The sequence below is a fragment of the Nicotiana sylvestris genome, chromosome 3 (assembly GCF_000393655.2).
Source record: "Nicotiana sylvestris chromosome 3, ASM39365v2, whole genome shotgun sequence".
Classification (NCBI taxonomy): Eukaryota; Viridiplantae; Streptophyta; class Magnoliopsida; order Solanales; family Solanaceae; genus Nicotiana; species Nicotiana sylvestris.
In genome coordinates, this window is record NC_091059.1 from 101,478,525 (window position 1) to 101,499,512 (window position 20,988).

Here is a 20,988-nt window from a genome sequence, read left to right on the forward strand (position 1 = left end):
AAGCGTAAACCTCGAGAGACATCATTTCAAGTGACAAAAACTTGAGGCCTATAACAAGATGCCATGGTTCGATTAGGACATTAGAACGCAAACTTTATTAGCAAATCTTATGTAGATGGGGCTTGTAAAGTTGCTAGCATCTATACCATATATCAAAACTTATTACCCTCAATGTTTAAGGTTTGTGTTTATTACATTTAAGCATACCAAATTACCATTTCTATACCATAATTCAAATTAGGGATATAATTAAGGGTTCATTTTTATTAGGCATAATTATAGGACTGTATCTTCACGTTATTTGGTTTACCCGCCCCTCTCTCCTCCCCCCCCCCCCCACACCCCCTACGATTTACCTTCAGTTCCCCACCCCCACGATTTACCTTCAGTTTTTCCTCCATTCTCGTACAATCTCTTCTCACCCACAATTACCATCACTTTCTTCTCCACTTAATTACCTTCAGTTGATAGTATCCCCCACGATTTGAATTCACTTCCATCTTTGTCTTCAACTCCTAAATCATGAAAAAAACCAACACTCCCCAAAACAAATCATCAAAAGCTATATTAGCTGATATTCCAACCTTTGATTTGGGTGTTTTAACACCAAAATCACCACCAAAAAACCCACAAACGACGCATGCAAGTGAACAAACTACTGTTGTTTCATCTCCTAGACAAATTCGTGCGGAAATGAGAAGCAAGCATTTGCACGATGTTGATGTTGGTGGAGTTGATAAACTAGTCGACAATCAACTGAAACGCAAGGGGAAAGAGTTGAGTGTAGATGACGATTTTGTAGATGATTCTCCCAAAGTTCAATCTGTGAAAAAACACAAGGTCTCTCCTTCTTCATCAAAACCAAAGAAGAAGAAACCCTCAAAAAAAGTACCAAAATTGGTTAAGGAAAAAATTTCAATAAAGGTAAACACTATTTATGTTTCCTCACTGTTTTGTAGTTTGATTTTGGTTGTAAAAATCTGTTGTTCAAGTGTTAATTTAGTGTTCAAGTGTTTTTTGGCCAAATGTGGTATTGTCCTAATTTTGTAGATTATTTTTCACAATTTTGTAGGTTTAATGGAACTGTGATTATTAGACAGTGTATACTGTAGTTAGTTTGTAGTTGATTTGTAGTCTGATCGTTAAATTGTAGAGATGGTATTTTTCATTGCAACCTGTATTGCTGCTACATTTAACTTCATTCTAAATACAATTTATCTACATGTTGTGAGTTAATTGAAGTAACTGTTACATTCTGTAGATAATGTTTACAAGTGCATTGTTCTTCTTTGATTGTTCAAGTGTATTTTGGTAAAATGTGGTGTTGTCCTAATTTTGTAGATTCTTTGTCTCAATTTTGTAGTTTAATTGGAATTGTGACTTTTAGACAGTGTATAAATGTAGTTAGTTTGTAGTTGATGTGTAGTCTGATGGTTAAATTGTAGATATGTTATTTTTTATTGTAGCATGTATAGCTCATATATTTAACTTCATTCTAACTACAGTTAATCTACATTTATGTGACATACTTGAAGTAACTGTTACATTCTGTAGATAATGTTTACACGTGCATTGTTCTTCTGTTATTGTTTTGTAGTTATAGGTGTGGGTAGGCTATTCTTCTTCTAGTTATATTTTGTATTTGTCATGTAGTTATATGTAGATTACTGTTTCCTTTTTATGCAAACTACTAATGTTCATTAATTTTATATTTTCTACAGAATGGACCTTACTTTGCACAACAAAATGTTGATTATGGTGTGCTTAGATTCCACAGTTTGTGTGATCCTAGCATACCTAGCCAGATACAAGCTTTACTCTCTCCGAATGCTTTAAGGGTTTTCAGAAAAACTTGTTTTGGTTACTTATTAGGTCTCCCCAAAATCTGTATGCAAAACCAAACACTTCATCTTCTGATGAAGTATGAATTGACAAAGTCTACTGACTCATATTTTTCAGTACTATTTAAGGGTGAAAAATTGAATTTTTCCTTGAGAGAACTTGGGTTGATAACTGGTCTTAATTGTGTGAATAAGTTTTCAGACTATGGTTACACTTCCACCTATGTTAGCCCTTTAATGAATACATATATTTCGAACAAAGAAAGGGTTGAGAAATGGCATTTGAAGAAAGTAGTGACTAATAAAGCATGGGCAAACGATGTGGATGCGGTGAAGTTGTGCATTCTTTATATGTTGGAATTTTTTGTTTGTCCTTCTGATAAAGACAATGTGACTTTCATAGACAAGTTTATGTTCTTTCTAATAGAGTCTGGTAATTTTGACTCATACCCATGGGGTATCAAATCCTTCAAGCAGGTTATTGAATCTGTCTGACATCGTCTTAATCCCCATGTACATTCTTATCTGATATGGGGATGCTCATTAGCCTTGCAAGTGTGGCTATATGAGTGTTGCTCGTCCGTCAGCACCGAGCTTGCTACGAGATGTTCTGAATCTATACCTCGCATTTTAAGATGGTCATCTACAAAGGGGCAGATTTGGTTAACTACAATTGAAGAGAAGATGATCAAGCCTGAGTGGATCAAGGTATTTTTTTCCACTTTTGTATGATGCTACAATTACATTCATAATAACTACATTGAATCTACATTTTTTTGTCACTTGAATTAACTGTTATTTTCATCATTCAGTTCACAAACATGATTGAATCTGGAGAAGAGCTTGGAGTGCTTAATCTGCCAGACAAGATTCAATATGAAGATGAACATGGTGCTCAACCATCACATGTTCCAACTGCTGCTTCTCCATCATTTGAACCCAAATATACAGATTGTCAAGAGGACATTGAATCTGTCAGTAGCAAGCTCATGAAGTTGGAAAAGGGGATTGTGCAGGTATTATGAATAACTACAATATATTGACATAATTTGCTACATTTTGACTTCATTACATAACAATTATAGTATGTTATACATTGTAGTTAATTTGTGGTATAAATCTATAACAATTATAGTTTGTTGAATTGTAGTGTAACTGTAGCAGTTAGAATAAGATTACCAACTAATTATATATTTAATTTTTAGGTTGATGTAAAGTTAGATGCCTATAGGAAGGATGTTTTTGAGGAACTCTCAAGCCTTCGAGAGTTCATAGATCAATCTTTGAAGGGTGTTATGAATGTGATAAACAAGAGGTTTGATTTGGATGAGTCAAAGGTAAGAATTTACATATAATTTTGTACTAAGACTAATTAAGACATATGAATAAAGTAGTCTCAAATATTCCCCAAAATTGTAGTTTGCTGGTAGTTCAACAAAAAGTAATTACCAACATCAAGGAGATAACAACCAGCAATTCCAGTTCAATGCTGGTGATCAACTGCATGGAAGCACAAGCAATACAGGTATCTACAAAATTCCTGCATACATATCTACAAATTTCAAGACAGCATTATTAAATTATACTAATCATTTTTTTACTATGTGTTGCAGCTACAATTTCTCCAGAACATTTTCAACCACATGTTGACTTATATCCTGACTTCCAAGAAGCAGCTGAGGCATATAAAGCAGGTACAGAACCATTCCTTCATTACAATAAGGTTTTTATGCAAAATTTTAATAATTTACACCTTAACTACATATTCCTACATATATCTACAATTCTCATTCCCAATTATTCATTCAAGCTGATGTTTCACCAGAACATCTACAAGGAAATATTGAGGAAGAACCAGTAATTGATGAAGTGGCTGAGCCACAACAAGCAGGTAATATATTCTCTATATTCTCTATAACTCCATAATACTGTTCATATCTACATTTATCTACACTTATCTACAGAAGGTGAAGTTCCACAGTCGCCAATTCACGGTGTGACTGTGACTGAAGTTGTTCCTGAAGGCATTGATAAAAAAGTTGTTCCTGAAGGCATTGAAAACAAAGGTTTGACATTGGATGACTTTGAGCTGCCAGAAAACTTATCACAGTTGGTCATGTATGGCGAGCCCATACGAGATGAATCAACCCCTGTTCATCCCGGTAGAACAAGGCAACCGGGAAAACATGCACGATCACCTTTCACATCTTTGTATAGTTCTGGAGGCAGCACATCTGTTGGACCTAAATTTTTTTACCTCAAGCACCCCTTCACAAGTGTCATAGGTGAAAATGTAGATCCTGAATTGACAGAAAGGTTCACCAACTGGTTATACATTCGTAGTGATAAAGTATCTAGGAGGTATGAATGCTTCATTTTACACTGTCTGTTCACCATTTTTATACTTTAAAATTGTAATTCATTTTGTAAATTTTTTGTATTTGATCATCTTTTTTTTGTTATTACAGGAGGAAATATTACTTTTCCAAGAAGGATAACCAAATCAAGCCTTGGTTGGATTTTGGTTGTGAAAAGATTGATAAGAAGGACTGGTTTTATGACCTTGCTCACCCCGGACAAGTCATCAATAACACAGTAAGTATAAAGAACATAATCATTCACAATATCTGTTTTGTCTTCAGCTGTGTAGTGTAATTGTAGTTTATTTTTCAGCTATGATGTGTAATTGTAGTAATATTGTAGACAACATATATATGTTACTATATTTATGTCTCAGCTGTGAAATTTTGCTTTTTATGGACCTTATGTATCATATGTGATGATGATTGTATGTACAAACTGGAATTTTGGTACTTTTGACTGACTTGGAATCTCCGTGTACCACAACTGTAGTTACCTTGTAGTAATATTGTAGAGCTTGTGATTGTGCCTATTAATATTAACTGTAGGTTGAACTTGCTAATTTTTGGGAGCTTAAGTTAGGTGGTATGTTTCATTTGCTCCTCTGTATAGTGAATAAATGTATACAGTGCATAAATATAGTTAATGTGTAGTTGTTTTGTAGTCTGATGGGTCAATTGTACATATAGTACTTATTCACTATGGTTCATACAAACTACAATTAAATTACATTTTGTGAGGAACTTGGACTAACTGTTATATTTCTGTAGTTATAGTGTAGCTAATTTGCAGCAATCTGTTAGAGTTTTTAATAAATTCAAATTGTAGGTAATCTGTAGCTGTCTTGTAGACAAGTGTGGTTACACCGTACCTTATTGTATATGTTTATTCTATTTTGGCAGCACATTGATGTTATTATGTATTATCTGCGAAAAAGAGGCAAATATGGCCCCAACAATAATACTAGGTTCACAACCACGGATTGCTTGTTCAAGACAAAGATTGAAAGAATCTATGACAAGTTCATAAGTTCTCCACCGGAACAAAGGTATTCGGTTGTTAAACCCGAGGATGATGTTGGAGAATATATTCTTGGGTACAGAATTCTTGCTAATGTTGCCTGGGATCTTGTTGACTATGTGCTCATGCCTGTGAACCTTGTAGAGAACTTCCATTGGTTGTTTCTAGTTTTTGACATAAAGGACAGACAACTTTATGTTTATGATTCCATGGTGAGAGCAAACCGTCATAAAACAGTAGAGACATTGGTTGACAAGTTTTCAATCATTATCCCTCTGTATTTATCATGCACTGGTTTCTATGGTAAACGTAAAGACATTAACTTCAAGAGCACAAAGGCATACATCGAAAAACCAGTTACGGACCCTCTCGACATACAATGGATGGTTGCTGAGATTCCACAACAAAAGGAAGGCTCAGTGTAAAAAAATAATCTCCCTTTCTATATGTTTAATTTTTTTATTTTAATCATTTGTTATATAATGAAAAATTCTCATCTTATGCAGCGATTGTGGTGTATTTGTGGCTGCATTTGCGGAGTATGTTAGCCTTGGAGATTTGGCAATCCCAAAGGAAGATCTTTCTGATATTGACCAACACCGTAGACGCTATGGAGCTCTACTGTGGGACTATGCAACAAAGAAGCAAGAAGATGGGTCAATCAGTGAGAGTGAGGTTACTGGCAGGCTAGCAAGGAGGAAGGGTGCTCCGGCAAAAAACGAGAGGACTAGAGTGCAACGAAAGAAGAAATAGACTATTGTGTTCCTAGTTTGGTCTGTGAAATTTGGTAGTTGAATTGGAAAACAATGTAGGAAATATGTCGTTTTGGTTTTCTACAACACTTTTTGTTGATTACATTATACTCTAGTACTCTGATTACATTTTTACAGCAACAGCTTTGTCTTACAATTTGACTTTAATCTTCAAGTTATTTTTATAAATACCTTCAAGTGCCAAGTAATATCTGTATATAACTGTCATTTGTTACACAGCAGAAAGATAAAATAAATACATGAATCATATAAATAATTTAGCCATTTTTTAACAACAAGGTTTATCAAAAAAATTCAATTTATCTACATTTAAACTACGTCAAACTACATTTTAACTACAACTCCTCTACATATGAATAACAGGACTACAGTTCTAACACAGTTAAACTACATATTCACTACAATCTGGATACAATTTACGTTGAATGCATTCTTTATTAATATCAGTTTTTTTGTATACAGTAAATATTAAAGTTTAACTATTCTATAAAAAAAAGACAACTTTAGATGCTTGACAGAATACATAAAAACATAAATAGTGCAGATACACAAATTGATGTTTATACTTCTTATTCATCTTCAAAAACTTAAACAATTAGACAAGAAAATCCGATAATTTGAGCTCACTAACATTTATTTTGAATAACTATTCTAACTACATGATATTCATTTCTTTTTCGGCGCATTCTTGCAAGTTCTTTTGTTATGCTCTTCACCTCCACAATTACCACATGACACCTTGTATTTCTTTGACTTTATTTCATCAAATGTTTTATATCTTTCCTTGTGAGGTCTCCCTGGCTGCCTTTTATCTCCCGCCGGTGGCTTTACTACCTCATCCAAAATATGTTGTGGCACTTCCCATTTGCCTTCATCAGGAAGAGGATTTACTGGCATTTCATAAGTAAGCAGAAGGCTCTTCCTTGTGTAATACGGAGAGCAATAGTTTTCGTATGTTTCATTCCTATGCCTTAATGCTGCCAAAGCATGCGCACATGGAAGTTCATCAAGTTGGAATTGTCCACAGCTACATTTCTTGTTTTCTAGACACACAATGTACCGCTTCACACCATCTAACACAGTATGTATATGATCTGTTGAAGCCCTCACCTACAATTGAAGACCAAACAGAAATAATAATACATCAATCATTAAAATGGATTATCAACAATTTACCTACAAATCAGCAACAAATATATTACAGCTCATCTACAAACTATTATTACCGACAATTTGACTACAGTTTAACTACAATCTGGAAAAACTGCAGCTAGTACTTTTTTGATTCTACTGCACCAAAAAAAATATCTTACCCTTAGTTTCTGAGATAATGTACTGTTGTCTTCCAATTCTTTGTTGTATTTGTGACCAAGGTATGTGAAAGTACCCTTTGCCTTCGATAACTTTTCTTTTGTCCAACGTTCAAGAAGAGTCCTCATATACTCAAATAGATCAAATATTGGAAGCTCTCTTGCATCTTTTGTTACAGCATTCAACGACTCGGCAATGTTTGACGTCATAGTAAAAGTTCTATTCACCGTTGCATGTACTCTTGACCATCTATGATAGCCAATATCATATAGGTAAGACTTTACACGCAGGTCTACCTCTTCAATCTTCAACATCCTTTCATTAAATTCATCCATAGTGTATGACCGTGCTGTAGCAAAGTACAATTCATGTAATTGTAGATGTCCCTTCTTGAATTTTGACCTTATATTTGTCCATATATGCCACATGCAAGAGTAGTGTGCCAATCCCGGATAGACAACTGATGTTGCCTTCAGTATACTCTCATGCCTATCTGAAACAACACACATTGAAGGTCTTTCACCATATGCCTCCTTGAATTGCTCAAAGAACCACTTCCAAGACGCGTCGTTTTCAGAATCAACCACAGCATATGCCAAGGGAAAAATAGTACCTACATTTTTAAGACATAAAATATGATTAAATAACAACTACAATATATATTGAGAAATATAGACATGCTAACTACATTCTTTTATATAACTACAAAATAACTACAACATAACTACAATTTAACTGCATTTTAAAGACTGTCTACAAATAAGTACAAAATTATTCCATTATTTACCTGCTGCATCCATGGTGCTTGCTGTCAGCATAATCCCCCTGTAGGCTGACTTTAAGAATGTCCCATCAACCACTACTACCGGCCTACAATGTTGCCAACCATTTATTGATGTACAAAGAGCAACAAATGCGTATAAGAAGCAATCATCTGCTGCCTTCTTCAATTTAACAACAGAACCAGGATAATTCTTCTCAAGAATATAAAAATATTTGGGTAATTTGTTGTAGGAGTCACACGGATTCCCTCTCAAAAACTGTAAAGCTTTTTCCTTTGCTCTCCATGCTTGCATGTAGCTTAGGTTCAGTCCATGTTCGGATAACATGTCAGTTTGTATGTCCTTTGGTGTGTAAACAGTCTTAGGATCACAATACTTTGGAACGACCATGCTACCAAGTACTGCTGCAGTACGTTTGCGCTGTATGAATGTTTCGTCCATTAGGCAGCATGTGTGTTGACGGCTGAAACTTCTTATCTTGAACATTGTTGAATCATTAATTGACGTTGCCTTGAAATGCCATTTACAGCTTTCAGCAACACATATAAGCCAGTAGCTACAAAAGAAATACAATATTTACACAAATTTATGAAAAAACTACAATTAACTACAAATTGACTACAATTTAACTACAATTTATAAAACCCACCTATCTTCAATCATACACTGATTTTGCTGATATATTATCCACAAATAACTACATACCTTCTATGACTGGATCTTTTTACTCTGAACTGGAACTTGTGCATCACTGAATAATTCTTCATTGCAGCAGCTACTGTTTGCTTGTCCTGATAAACTTGTCCTTCTTCAATATATGTTTGCGTAGATTCAGTTATTATTTCACTTTGATATTCCTCTATAGCTGGTGAGGATGGAAATTCAAGTAAGTTTAGGGATCCAGACGAACCTGCAAACAATAAATTCATAAATGTAGTTTCTATGTAGATAATTTTGAAAGCAACATTGCTTTATCCTTTTCAGTACTATGTGAGCTTTGTAGTTTAATTGTAGGTAATTGTAGTAATATTGTAGATAACATAGTAACACCATAACTCTCTGCAATGTCGAATCAAACATACCTGCACTGGTGCTTTCATTGTTGATTGCCAATTCCATATTGAAATCTCTTACGCTTATACATAAAGGATACGAACCTAAGTTTTTATTCTCCTTTTTGGTTTCCATGTAAGCACGAACCCCCATATCATTCCTAATCTCCATTGGAGGACAATTCTCGTTCACAATGTATTTGATTTCTATAATTTTATCCGATGTATCAATCGATAATTGTTCTGCAATTGTAGAACTGAGAATTCCGTAGTTTGCATTATCATCTACCACAATGGCATCAACTTCAAAATCTCTAAATCTGCCATAGTTATCCCAATTACCATTCGATTTCAGCATTATTGGGATTTTTGACATGATTTCGTGTAGTTGATAGGAAAAAAGACGAAGAAGAGATATAGTTTCTACAATTTGAATACTGATATCGACGAAGAGCAATTTTGTACAATTTGAGACGAAGAACAGATATAGTCTCTCTTCAGTAATTGTACAATTTGATTGCGTTTTTTGTGAAATCTCTTTCTGTTGAGGAAGGAGAGAATTACGCAACTGGTGCCTTCATCAGGAATGAAAATCGCCTTCATTTCAAAATTGGAATAAAATCCTTGACAGAATCACATCAGATTTGGTGCCTTCATTTTAGGGCTTTTTTAATGGCAAAATCTACCTATTTTTGGATTGGTATATAATTTGTAGTAAAAGTGTGGACTACATGGGTAAATAACAAATTATGAACATTTTTGGTAATAATGTTTGATATATGGTATAGATAGGTAAAAATCCCTTTTTCTATCTGCTTTTAACTGGATATGAACATGTAATTACTAATATTCATATGCCCTAGCTCTTTTCCTAAACAAGAAAAATGTTTTCACATAAAATTAGAGTGCGCACACCTTAGCATTGAACCCAAATGCAAAGATGATGGGATTTTTTTCGTCGCTATACAATATTTCAATAAAGTTTACTATTTACCAAAATTGATTGAATTTTTTTGTACAAATTATATATATAACCCTTAAAAGGCTCTCAATAAATTATTTGTACCTATAAGCAGGGAATTTAATTATACCATTTTTCTTTTTGTCTCTCCTCTCTTCTCTCCATATTCTTATGTAGCCTCCTTCCCTCTTCTTCTGTTGTCATCTCTCCCTCTTCTTCAAACGTCATCTCTCTTCTCCTCTCTTCCTCTTCTTCTGTCGAAATATCTTTGTTTTCCCCACATTCATGGTGGAAATGGCAAGACGAAGGTAATTAGCGGTGTTAAATTAGTAACGATCTTCGTAAACAATAAATTTGATAACAACTTACAAATTTCATATAAATTTGGTACAATTGATTTTTTAATATAAGACTATTAAATTATACCACATTTATACGAATTTTAACAACTCACAACTTTCATAAAATATGAAATTTCATATAACCACTGAATTTTAATCACCAAACAATTGTACCAAATTTATACGAATTTCATAAACCTTTGCATTCCAATCGTCAAGCTGTCAAATTCGTGAATCTTTTTTTTTTTTAAACCCCTCCCAAATTAGGAGGATCTATAGTGTTTCCACACTTCCCCTCCATGGTGACTCGAACCCAAGACCTAACGGTCGAGGTGGAGGTGCTTTTACCAACTGAGCAAGCCTCACTTGTCAATTCGTGAATCTGTTTATCAAATTAGTTTCTTTTGTTGTTTATCTGGCTGGAGGGCCACATGACCTCTGCATCTCAATCACCAAGCTGTCAAATTGGTTAAGTAGTTATATAACTTATTTACAACTTTCACATAAATTTGATAAAAATTTAATATATCTATAATAGTTGACGACTTAAATATAAAGTTCACATAATTAATTATATAATACAACTTATTTACAACATTTAGACAATACTGATACAAAAAATAATATAACTACAACAAGATACAACTTAAAATATAAATTCTTTACAACCATAATACAATTTTAGTATAACTTTGATACATATATATAGGAGTGCACAAAGATAACCGATAAACCGCACCAAACTGATAATTCGAGTCGAACCGGAAAAAAATCCGACTATGGTTTGGTTTGATTTGGTTGGTAATTGATTTGGTTTGGTTTTAACTTAAAAAGTCAAAACGAAATCAAACCAACCCGATATTACATGTATACAAGTTTTAAAAATATTTTATACTTAAAAAATTTTATAATATAATTTATAAATATTTCTTAAATATTTTTATAGTTCTCTTTCAACATGTTATTTCAAACTTGGACTTAGAATTTTGAATGGTCCAATAAATTTGAAAAATGACACTGTATAGTCGCTACAAAGATAATAGCCGAAAAATGTATAAACTTTGTAAAAAAATTTGTGCGTATACACACACACACACACATTATGTATGTTATATACAAAATTATATAAGTTTTATACATTTTTTCGGCTACCAAATATAAATATTTTTTGGCACGGGCTAAAAATAATAGTACCCTCAAATAAATTTTATAAAACCCATAAAAGTTAGTAACTAAAATAAAGCTCAAAGCAAAATCGAATCAATGTCAATGCTAACAATAGTAATTTAATTCAATACTTGGAATGATAATACTGTTGGATATCTATTTTTGTTTAGTTTTTGCACTGGTTTAGATAGTTAAAATGCATACTTATTTTTTATTGTTTAGTCTGTGATTAATACTTAGTACTTATTAGTCGTATTTTGTTTTATCATGACTTAGTATTTTTAGGTTATGTTCATTTTTAATATGGCTTATTAATTAGGAATATTTATTTTATGTGATTTCGTTAGCTTCTTGTTGAATATTTTAGTAAAATGTCATCACTCATCTCACTTTTTGTAATATTTTCTCGGGTGACATCCTATGTAGTATATTTTACTAGGATCAACGAAATATTTGAAGAACAAGTTATATATTTTATGCTATGAAGATTTTACCAAAAAAATCCAAAACCCGAGAAAATAAAAAAATTCGAGGAAAATCGAAATTGAAAAATTAACTTTTATTGATTTCGTTTGGTTTGGTATATAGATTTTAAACCCCAATATAATTGGTTTGGTTTGATAATTGAAAAACTAGGGTCAACCTGACCTATGTACGCCCCTACATATTTATAACTTTCATACAAAACTAATATAATTACAATAGAATACAACAAAAACACACTTTTTATACAACTGTAATACAATTTTAATACATATCAACAATTTTATGTATAAAGAGAGTCTTTACAACTTAAATAAAAATTTCATATGACAATTCACATAGTATACAACTTGTTTTTAACTTTCATATAACACTCAAAAAAAAAATACAACTACAACAGTATACAACTTAAACATAATTTTCTTACAAATTTCACAACAATTTTGTATGTACATTGTATGTCATGTGTCTTCATCTTTTTCGAGTTTCAATCTGAAAATTCTGCCGCAATCAACTATAATTTTTACCAAACACCCTCAAAGTTAAGATATAAACTCCAAAAAATATCCTCAATCATTTGCAGCAACATCTAATCCAAACAAATAATATTTTTAGTAAACCTTATTTCGAATTCAAAGCTTTGAAGCTTTTTAGTGGCTGTCAGTAGTAGAGAATCAAACACCTTCAAAATTTATTTATTGATAATTTCAATTCAAACACCAACTTTGTAATATGAAAGGAAATTGCTAAGTTAAAACTTCATAGTCAAATGATTTAAATCCATTGGTAAATTTCTTGAACAAAAAAAAAAGAGAAAGGAGATGAGAAAAGAGGGAGAGGCGTAATCGAAGGAAGAAAAATAGGACTGAGAAAAAAACAAAAATGAAGAGAGAGAGAGAGAGAGAGAGAGAGAGAGAGAGAGAGAGAGAGAGAGAGAGAAGGAAAAACTGGATACGCTTGTAGGCATGCAAAATTTATTGGATTTAAATCCATAAAATAATTTGGACTATATTTTAAATTCAAGATATATTAGTTCAAATAAATATATTGGGATAATATAATTAGATTAATTATATAAATCCAATATATATGGATTAAATCAATAAGTCTTAACGCATTGGGCTTGCCCATTTAATTGGGCTAAAGTGATGAGCCCACTTCATTAGGCCCAAGATGTCATCTTCCTAGAAGCCCAGGGTGGTGCCACGTGTCAAATGACGTGATGCGCCAAGTCAAACGGAAGAGCCAATAGGATCGTGCCACATGTCAAAATGACAAAGCATGCCAAGCCAAATTAAAAGGTCAATGAAACTGCGCCACGTGTGCAAGTGACATGTTTTGGCCAATCAAATGCTGCCATGTCACACTTTAATTTAATTGGTCGGAAAGAGTTTGTTCTTATCATAACTCTTCCCTTCCACAACTATAAATAGGGGTATTCATAACTCAGAAAAGACACTAGAAGTTATAACAAGAAGCAAGAGAGAGCTCGTGGATCAAACGCCGCAAATTTCTCTACAAGTTTCAAGCTTCAAGCGATCAAGTCCAAGTTCAAGAAACCTAGTTCAAGCTCAAGAACAAAGAACAAATCAAGGTTAAATTCAAGCAATCAAGCCAAGCTCAAGAACAAGATCATCGTTCGTGGCAACAAACATAGATTCAAGATCAAGCTCAAAGGCCCTTGAATTTATTTACTATTGAAAAGAAGAATCAGAGGATTCATAAAGATTAAACACTCAAATATTCGAAATAAAAATATTATGATTGTTGCGATATTTTCGGTCTTGATTTTATTTTCTCGACGCAATTTATTGGCTACGAATTCTGGCACGCCCAGTGGAACAATCTCTACCTCTCATCTCAACTTTTCAATCACCAAAGTCCAAGAACATTGAAATGGCTTCAAAGAAAATTAACTCCGGTTCAACTTCCACCTAGGCTGCTAACTCCAGGCTCTATGCTGATGTGGAAAGCATCCTTGATGTTACCTTTGGAAGCTTCGGACCGAGGCTGCTAAGAGGAGCAAAGCAAGCTCTTTAGGACAACTAGCACCCCAAGTGTCGTCCGCATCAACCCCTGTTTTCGGATCTTCATCCTTAAAAGGAGCAAGATCTTCCACAAACGCATCTAAAGGAGGAAGCGATGTTGTTGAAAAGATCAAGAAAACTCTTGCCTGCTTGACCTCTACGGATCCAAGCACTCTGATGTGAAGGAAGATGATGATGCTTCAAGTGATAGATCCTCCCCACTTACACCACATAGCGTGAGCCAATTAAGGATTATTCTGTGTGAAAATCCATGCTACTCTCCGTCGTCCACGACAATCATGCAAGCCATGGTGACAAATACTTCATCTGTGGATGAGCAGTTGGCAAACTTGACGGAAGCAACCAATGGCTTGACCAAATACATGCAAAATCAAGAGGCTAGAATCGACAAGCTAATATACAGGGTGGGAATCTTTATGGAAGAAGAATCCATCCATGCACCAGGCAAGCTCCCAGAAGTTTTAGAGAGTGACTCTTCCCCAAGACAAGTAGCGTCCACTATGGCTATCCCTGTCTCATCTGAAGGGATGATTCAAATCGATCAACTGAAGGAGTTCATTGAAGGAACCATTAAGAACAATATGAGGTTGCTGCCAAATCCTCCCTTACGTATGCAAAGTCGTACACTACAAGGGTCGATATGTTGAAAATGCCTGCTGGCTATCAACCTCCAAAGTTTCAACAGTTTGATGGTAAAGGTAACCCAAAGCAACATGTGGCTCACTTCTTGGAGACGTGCAACAATGCTAGGACTTATGGAGATTACCTCATCAAACAGTTTGTCCGCTCGCTAAAAGAAAATGCTTTTGACCAATACACAGACCTCGAGGCTAGATCTATCGATAGTTGGTATCAATTAGAGCAAGAGTTCCTCAATCGCTTTTATAGTATGAGACGTACTGTGAGTATGATAGAACTTACAAATACTCATCAACGAAACGGGGAACCAGTTATCGACTTTATCAATCGTTGGAGGAATGCAAGCCTCAACTACAAAGACAGGCTTAGTGAAGCTTCAGGCATAGAGATGTGCATCCAAGGCATGCATTGGGGATTGTGCTACATCTTGAAAGGTATCAAGCTTGACACATTTGAAGAACTTGCAACTCGTGCCCATGATATGGAATTGAGCATAGCCTCCGCTAGAAATGAAAGATTGCCCATCTATGAACCTCGCAAAGGGAATGACAAGTAAGAAGTCAGGAAGTGGGGCAAGTTCACACCCAAGTCTAAAAGCAAAGAATCTATGAATGTCAACACATCACCTGTGAAGTTCACAACGAAGTTGAGCAAGAAGCAGAGTATGAAATCCACTTCTTTTCAAGATAAGCCAAGTGGAAAGTTGACTTTAAAAGAAATGCAAGAGAAAGAGTACCAATTTCTGGATTCTGATGTGCCAGCTATTTTTGAAGAACTCCTCGAGTTAAATCTCATTGAGCTTCCAGAGATGAAGAGATCAAATGAAGCTAGGAAAACAAATGATCCAAATTACTGCAAATACCATTGACTTGTGAGCCACCCTCTGGAGAAGTGCTTTGTCTTTAAGTACAAAGTTATGGACTTGGCTCGCGAAAAGAAAATCGTGCTTGAAGATGAGAAAGCAAGCACAAACCAAGTCTCTATCACCTTTGGATCATCTAGTCTGGATGAATTATGCGGTAATAAAGAAAGTAAAGATGAATTACTGGAGAATGACAAAGATGAAGCCAATCAACCTGAGGATGATGAAAGTTGGACATTAGTGACTCGTCGTAGGCGCCACAAAAGGAGCCCATGAAAAGGATCAATGGAACGACCAACAAGGAAAATAATGGTTAAAAGACCGAGGAGATGGAATCCAGTTAAGCACGTAAAGAAAGCAAAAGTGGAGGTGCACTACCCTCAAAAGCCACGACATCCAGTGACCTTGGAGGATTCCTTGCCATGTTGGTTCGGCATGAAGATTTCTCGTGATGGTATTGAAGCCTCTTGTTGCAATGCTAATAAAGGGGAAGAAAAGAGTGATGACCTACCGTTAGCACCATCTTCAGAAAAGCTCATCGAGTCTATTCCTCAAGAAGCTAATGCGTGCGAGGAAAAGGTTACGTTCACAAACAACGATCTTCTACTGGGTGATACTCTTCACAATCGCCCATTATACCTGGTTGGCTATATGCGCGATGAAAGAATAAATCGAATTTTGGTTGATGGGGGATCCTCAGTGAATATTTTTCCAATCCGCACCCATGAACGAACTCTTAGAAAGTCGTGTAATGATCCAAGGATTCAACTAGGGGGAAAAGAGCCATAGGCGCGATCAGGCTAGAAATCACCATTGAAGATATGCAATCAAGTGCATGGCTATATGTGATCGATGCAAAGACTTCATACAACATCTTGCTTGGAAGGCCTTTGATACATGAGAATAAATTAGTCTCATCTACCTACCATCAATGTCTAAAATACTACAAGGGTGAAGTCGAGAAGAAGATAGTTGCTGATGATGAACCATTCACCGAGGCTGAGTCACACTTTGCCGATGCAAAGTTCTACTTGAAGAACCGCATTGTGAAGGAGCTAAAAGCTGATGATGACATCAAAAGCAAGAATGAAGAGCCCACAACTAAAAGAGCAGAGGTGACTACTGGTGAATCCAAAGTTGTCACCGAGGAGGTATAACCCAATGTGAATAAATCTTATAGAGGGGGTATTGCGTCTTATGGTAAGAAAGTGAGTCCCGCGCTCCAGTATGTCCCTAAAAGGAAGAAAGACAAGGGCGAATCATCTAATCTCCAAACTAACACACTAAAGGAGTTAACTCTTCCGGTAAAATGAATTGAGGCAGTAAAGTTATCCTCGAAGCCGCCTGCAGGGTTTGTAGCCCAAAATTGTTTGTAGAATGTGGCACTCCCTACAAAGCGAATGGATGAAGGTTTTTACCCTAACGCTTACAAGCTATTTGCAAAAGCTGGATACAATCCCAATAAGCTATCAAAGTTAGGGAAGCTCCCATCAGAAGCTGCAACGAGGCAACCACGTGAAGGTTTGGGATATAAGCAACCGTCACTAGTACGCATCTCAATAAGAAGGGCGAGCAACAATTATAGCATTGTAGAAGATGAATCGACCGCTTCTAACAAGCCTTCTGTCTTTAATCGACTTGAAAAATCACCTGTGAGGACCTCCGTGTTTGAAAGATTGGGTCCATTAAAGAAGGGGAACAAGTTCCAGAGAAATTTTCAAAGCATAAGAACACCCGCTTCACCCAAAATTCAGGAGATCTCTAAGGATTTCCAAAGCTTGGTTCCTTCTAGAATGAGGCGATAAACAAAACTTGTGGTTTCATGTAAAGAAGTACTGAAGGTAAAGCCATATTCTATGGTCTACACTAAGGAACATGACGAAGATGAAGAAAGTGTAGGTTCTTCGTATCCTGTTACTGTACAAGTCGAGAATAGCATTCCATCTTCAATGTATGATAATGTGGAATTGGAGGATGTTTCATCGGGTTATCACATATCCTTCAACGACGGGGACCCTCAAGAAGATGAAGATGAGAAGGATGCTCCACCTAAACTTGAAAAAGGAGGGAAGACAACAATTGATACCTTAAAAGAAGTTAACCTTGGTACCGAAGAAGAACCAAGACCCACCTGCCTAAGTGCTTTACTAGAAGTTGATGAAGAGAGCACTTATATTGAGTTACTCAAGGAGTTCAGGGATGTCTTTGCTTGGAGTTACAAAGAGATGCCTGGCTTGGACCCGAAAGTAGCAATCCATCACCTTGCAGTAAAAAATGATGCTCTCCCTATTAAACAAGCTCAAAGGCGCTTTAGGCCGGACTTGGTTCCCTTGATTGAAACTGAAGTTAACAAACTCATCGAAATTGGCTTTATTCGTAAAGTTAAATACCCAACATGGGTTTCAAGTATTGTCCCTGTAAGGAAGAAGAATGGCCAGATTCGAGTATGTGTTGACTTTAGGGATCTCGACAATGCATGTCCGAAAAATGAATTTCCGCTTCCTATTCCAGAGCTGATAATCGATGCTACTACTGGTTACGAGGCAATGTCTTTCATGGACGGTTCATCGGGCTATAACCAAATACGCATGGCACCAAAAGATGAAGAGCTTACTGTATTCCGTACCCCAAAGGGTATTTATTGCTACAAGGTAATGCTTTTTGGCTTGAAGAACGTTGGTGCTACTTACCAAAGGGCTATGCAGAATAATTTCGACGATCTTCTACACAAGAATGTCGAATGCTATGTTGACGACTTGGTGGTAAAATCAAGAGAGAAGGGCGACCACTTGAAATACTTGAGGATGGTATTTGAATTGCTCCAGAGGTACCAACTTAGAATGAATCTATTGAAATGTGCCTTTGGAGTTACTTCTGAAAAGTTCCTTGGTTTCATTGTCCGACATCGAGGGATCAAAGATGCTATTTTGAAAATGCCTGAGCCCTGCAATATTCATGAATTAAAAAGTTTGCAAGGAAAGCTAGCATACCTTAGGAGATTCATCTCAAGCCTAGCTGGGAGGTGCTAACCATTCAGTCGCCTTATGAAGAAAGGTGTCCCTTTCAAATGGGACCAAACATATAGCAATGCCTTTGAGAGCATTAAATCCTACTTGATGAAGCCTCCGATTTTGGCAACCCTTATACTTGGAAAGCCGTTGATACTATACATTTCAGCACAAGAAAGGTCTGTTGGAGCACTGTTGGCCCAAGAAAATAGTGAAGGGAAAGAAAACTCTCTTTACTACTTGAGCAGGATGATGACACCAAATGAGCTGAATTATTCGCCAATTGAAAAGTTATGTTTGGCGCTAGTCTTCTCAATCCAAAAGTTGAAGCACTACGTTCAAGCTCATGTCATTCGTTTAGTTTCTAGAGCGAATCCCATCAAGTTCATGATGTCAAAACTTGTCCTTAGTGATCGGCTGGCAAGGTGGTACCTCCAGTTTCAACAATTTGAAATCGTGTACATCCCACAAAAGGCTATAAAAGGACAAGCGTTAGTGGACTTCTTGGCAGATCACCCTATACCTGATGATTGGGAGCTAACTCACAAACTACCTTATGGGGACGCCATGGTCATTGAAGTTTAGCCTCCATGAAAGATGTACTTCGATGGTGTTGCGCATCCCGGAGGGGTTAGTGTTGGTGTAGTATTTGTCACTTCTCAAGGTGAAGTTTTTCCCTACTCTTTTTCGTTGATGCAACTCTGCTCTAACAACGTTGCTGAGTATCAAGCACTAACATTTGGGCTCGAAATGGCTGTTGAAATGAAGCGGTTGCAATTGCAAGTCTTTGGTGACTCTCAATTAGTGGTCAATCAGCTTTTAGGTAGTTACGAGGTCAAGAAGCCTGAACTACGTCCATATTATGATTACACTAAAAAACTAATAGGTTGGCTCGGTGATGTGACTATTCAGTATGTGCCAAGGAAAGAAAATAAGAAGGCTGATGCTTTAGCTGCCCTAGCTTCATCGTTAACCCTGCCTGATCAAGCGCAAGTTACTGTCTGCCAAAAATGGGTAGTACCACCGCCAAATGAGGCTGAAGGTGAAGAAAATGAACTCAAGCATCTTGTCGTAGTTTCTGAAGTTGAGAAAGAAGAATGGCGACAACCCATGATCGACTACTTATGCTATGGGATATTTTTAGAAAATCCGTGGAGAAGGACTGAAATTCGTCGCCGTGCACCTCGCTTCCTTTACTATAAAGATACTCTATACAGAAGGTCATTCGAAGGAGTACTCTTGCGATGCTTAGTGGAAGAAGAGGCACTCCAAGCTTTGCAAGAGGCACATTCTGGAGTATGTGGGTCACACCAGTTTGGACCAAAGCTCCATTTTCATATAAAAAGGATGGGATATTATTGGCCAATTATCGTAAAAGATTGCTTGGACTATGCTCGAAGATGCAAGGCTTGTCAATTCCATGCGAATTTTATTCATCAACCTCTTGAAGTGTTGCACCCAACTGTTGCATCCTGGCCATTGGACTCTTGGGGATTGGATGTTGTTGGACCACTGCCAAAGTCCTCTGGTGGGGCACCTATACATCTTGGCTGCAACTGACTACTTATCAAAATGGGTTGAAGCTATTGCTCTTAAGGAAGTAAAAAAGGAAAAATTTGCAAGTTTCATCCGAGTAAACATTATCTATCTCTTTGGCATTCCTCATTACATAATAACGGATAATGGAAAGCCATTCGATAATAGGTTGATGAACAAGATTTGTGATCTCTTTGGCTTCAACCAACGTAACTCTTCGATGTACAATGTTGCTGCCAATGGTCTAGCTGAGGCATTCAATAAAACTCTATGCAACTTGTTAAAGAATGTCGTCTCCAAATCCAAACGAGATTGGAATGACTGTATGGAAGAAGCTCTATGGGCATATAGGATGACTCACCGCACGCCAACACAAGTGACTCCTTATTTACTCGTTTATGGAGTTGAATCCGTCTTGCCACTCGAGCGTCAAATACCTTCATTACGATTAGCTATTCAAGAAGGGATCACTGATGAAGAAAATGCTCGATTTCGATTAGATGAGTTGGAGGCTCTTGATGAGAAAGGTTGGAATCTCAACAGAGTCTTGAATTCAAGCTCGATTGCCTCGTTCCTTCAATAAAAGAGTTCGCCCGAGATCCTTTCAAGTAGAAGATCAAGTCCTTGTCGTACGAAGACCCATAAGTACTTCCCATAAACCTGTAGGGAAGTTCACTTCAAAATGGGATGGGCCATATGTCGTACAAAAAGCTTACTCAAGTGGGGCTTACAAGCTGGTTGATGCAGATGGCATAAGAATCGGCCCTATCAATGGAAAATTATTAAAGAAGTATTATCCTTGA

General features: G+C 36.2%; 4 protein-coding genes across 4 annotated transcripts; 3 read left to right on the forward strand and 1 right to left on the reverse strand.

Annotated features, from left to right (window-relative positions):
* Nucleotides 1-522: 522 nt before the first annotated feature.
* On the forward strand, nucleotides 523-6,165 carry LOC104220128 (uncharacterized). The gene is made up of 12 exons (XM_009770943.2): nucleotides 523-924; nucleotides 1,722-2,274; nucleotides 2,389-2,549; nucleotides 2,654-2,857; nucleotides 3,047-3,178; nucleotides 3,261-3,366; nucleotides 3,455-3,535; nucleotides 3,667-3,732; nucleotides 3,806-4,202; nucleotides 4,310-4,436; nucleotides 5,105-5,643; nucleotides 5,729-6,165. The coding sequence occupies exons 1-12, from the start codon at nucleotides 523-525 to the stop codon at nucleotides 5,973-5,975; spliced, it is 3,015 nt and encodes a 1,004-aa protein (XP_009769245.2). The 3' UTR covers nucleotides 5,976-6,165.
* A 496-nt stretch (nucleotides 6,166-6,661) lies between these two features.
* Nucleotides 6,662-9,516, reverse strand: LOC104220130 (uncharacterized). The gene is made up of 5 exons (XM_009770947.2): nucleotides 9,171-9,516; nucleotides 8,794-8,998; nucleotides 8,094-8,644; nucleotides 7,309-7,919; nucleotides 6,662-7,105 (listed from the first exon to the last, which is right to left on the reverse strand). Exons 1-5 carry the CDS (start codon nucleotides 9,514-9,516, stop codon nucleotides 6,662-6,664), a joined length of 2,157 nt encoding a protein of 718 aa, XP_009769249.2.
* A 6,946-nt stretch (nucleotides 9,517-16,462) lies between these two features.
* LOC138887759 (uncharacterized) lies at nucleotides 16,463-19,234 on the forward strand. The gene is made up of 5 exons (XM_070169540.1): nucleotides 16,463-16,792; nucleotides 17,018-17,162; nucleotides 17,472-18,608; nucleotides 18,764-18,828; nucleotides 18,941-19,234. The coding sequence occupies exons 1-5, from the start codon at nucleotides 16,463-16,465 to the stop codon at nucleotides 19,232-19,234; spliced, it is 1,971 nt and encodes a 656-aa protein (XP_070025641.1).
* A 12-nt stretch (nucleotides 19,235-19,246) lies between these two features.
* On the forward strand, nucleotides 19,247-20,988 carry LOC138887760 (uncharacterized). The gene is made up of 3 exons (XM_070169541.1): nucleotides 19,247-19,945; nucleotides 20,472-20,712; nucleotides 20,852-20,988. The coding sequence occupies exons 1-3, from the start codon at nucleotides 19,247-19,249 to the stop codon at nucleotides 20,986-20,988; spliced, it is 1,077 nt and encodes a 358-aa protein (XP_070025642.1).

Coding starts and splice junctions, on each gene's coding strand:
- LOC104220128 (XM_009770943.2), top strand. CDS start 523: ATGAAAAAAACCAACACTCCCCAAAACAAATCATCAAAAGCTATATTA. Junction 4,203..4,309: donor AGTGATAAAGTATCTAGGAG/GTATGAATGCTT, acceptor TTGTTATTACAG/GAGGAAATATTACTTTTCCA. Junction 5,644..5,728: donor CAACAAAAGGAAGGCTCAGT/GTAAAAAAATAA, acceptor CATCTTATGCAG/CGATTGTGGTGTATTTGTGG.
- LOC104220130 (XM_009770947.2), bottom strand. CDS start 9,516: ATGTCAAAAATCCCAATAATGCTGAAATCGAATGGTAATTGGGATAAC. Junction 8,999..9,170: donor CAATGAAAGCACCAGTGCAG/GTATGTTTGATT, acceptor TATTGTTTGCAG/GTTCGTCTGGATCCCTAAAC. Junction 7,106..7,308: donor CATTATCTCAGAAACTAAGG/GTAAGATATTTT, acceptor CTTCAATTGTAG/GTGAGGGCTTCAACAGATCA.
- LOC138887759 (XM_070169540.1), top strand. CDS start 16,463: ATGCAATCAAGTGCATGGCTATATGTGATCGATGCAAAGACTTCATAC. Junction 16,793..17,017: donor CCAAAGTTGTCACCGAGGAG/GTATAACCCAAT, acceptor AATTGTTTGTAG/AATGTGGCACTCCCTACAAA. Junction 18,609..18,763: donor CAATATTCATGAATTAAAAA/GTTTGCAAGGAA, acceptor TACTTGATGAAG/CCTCCGATTTTGGCAACCCT.
- LOC138887760 (XM_070169541.1), top strand. CDS start 19,247: ATGTACTTCGATGGTGTTGCGCATCCCGGAGGGGTTAGTGTTGGTGTA. Junction 19,946..20,471: donor TGCAAGAGGCACATTCTGGA/GTATGTGGGTCA, acceptor AACTTGTTAAAG/AATGTCGTCTCCAAATCCAA. Junction 20,713..20,851: donor GGAGGCTCTTGATGAGAAAG/GTTGGAATCTCA, acceptor ATAAACCTGTAG/GGAAGTTCACTTCAAAATGG.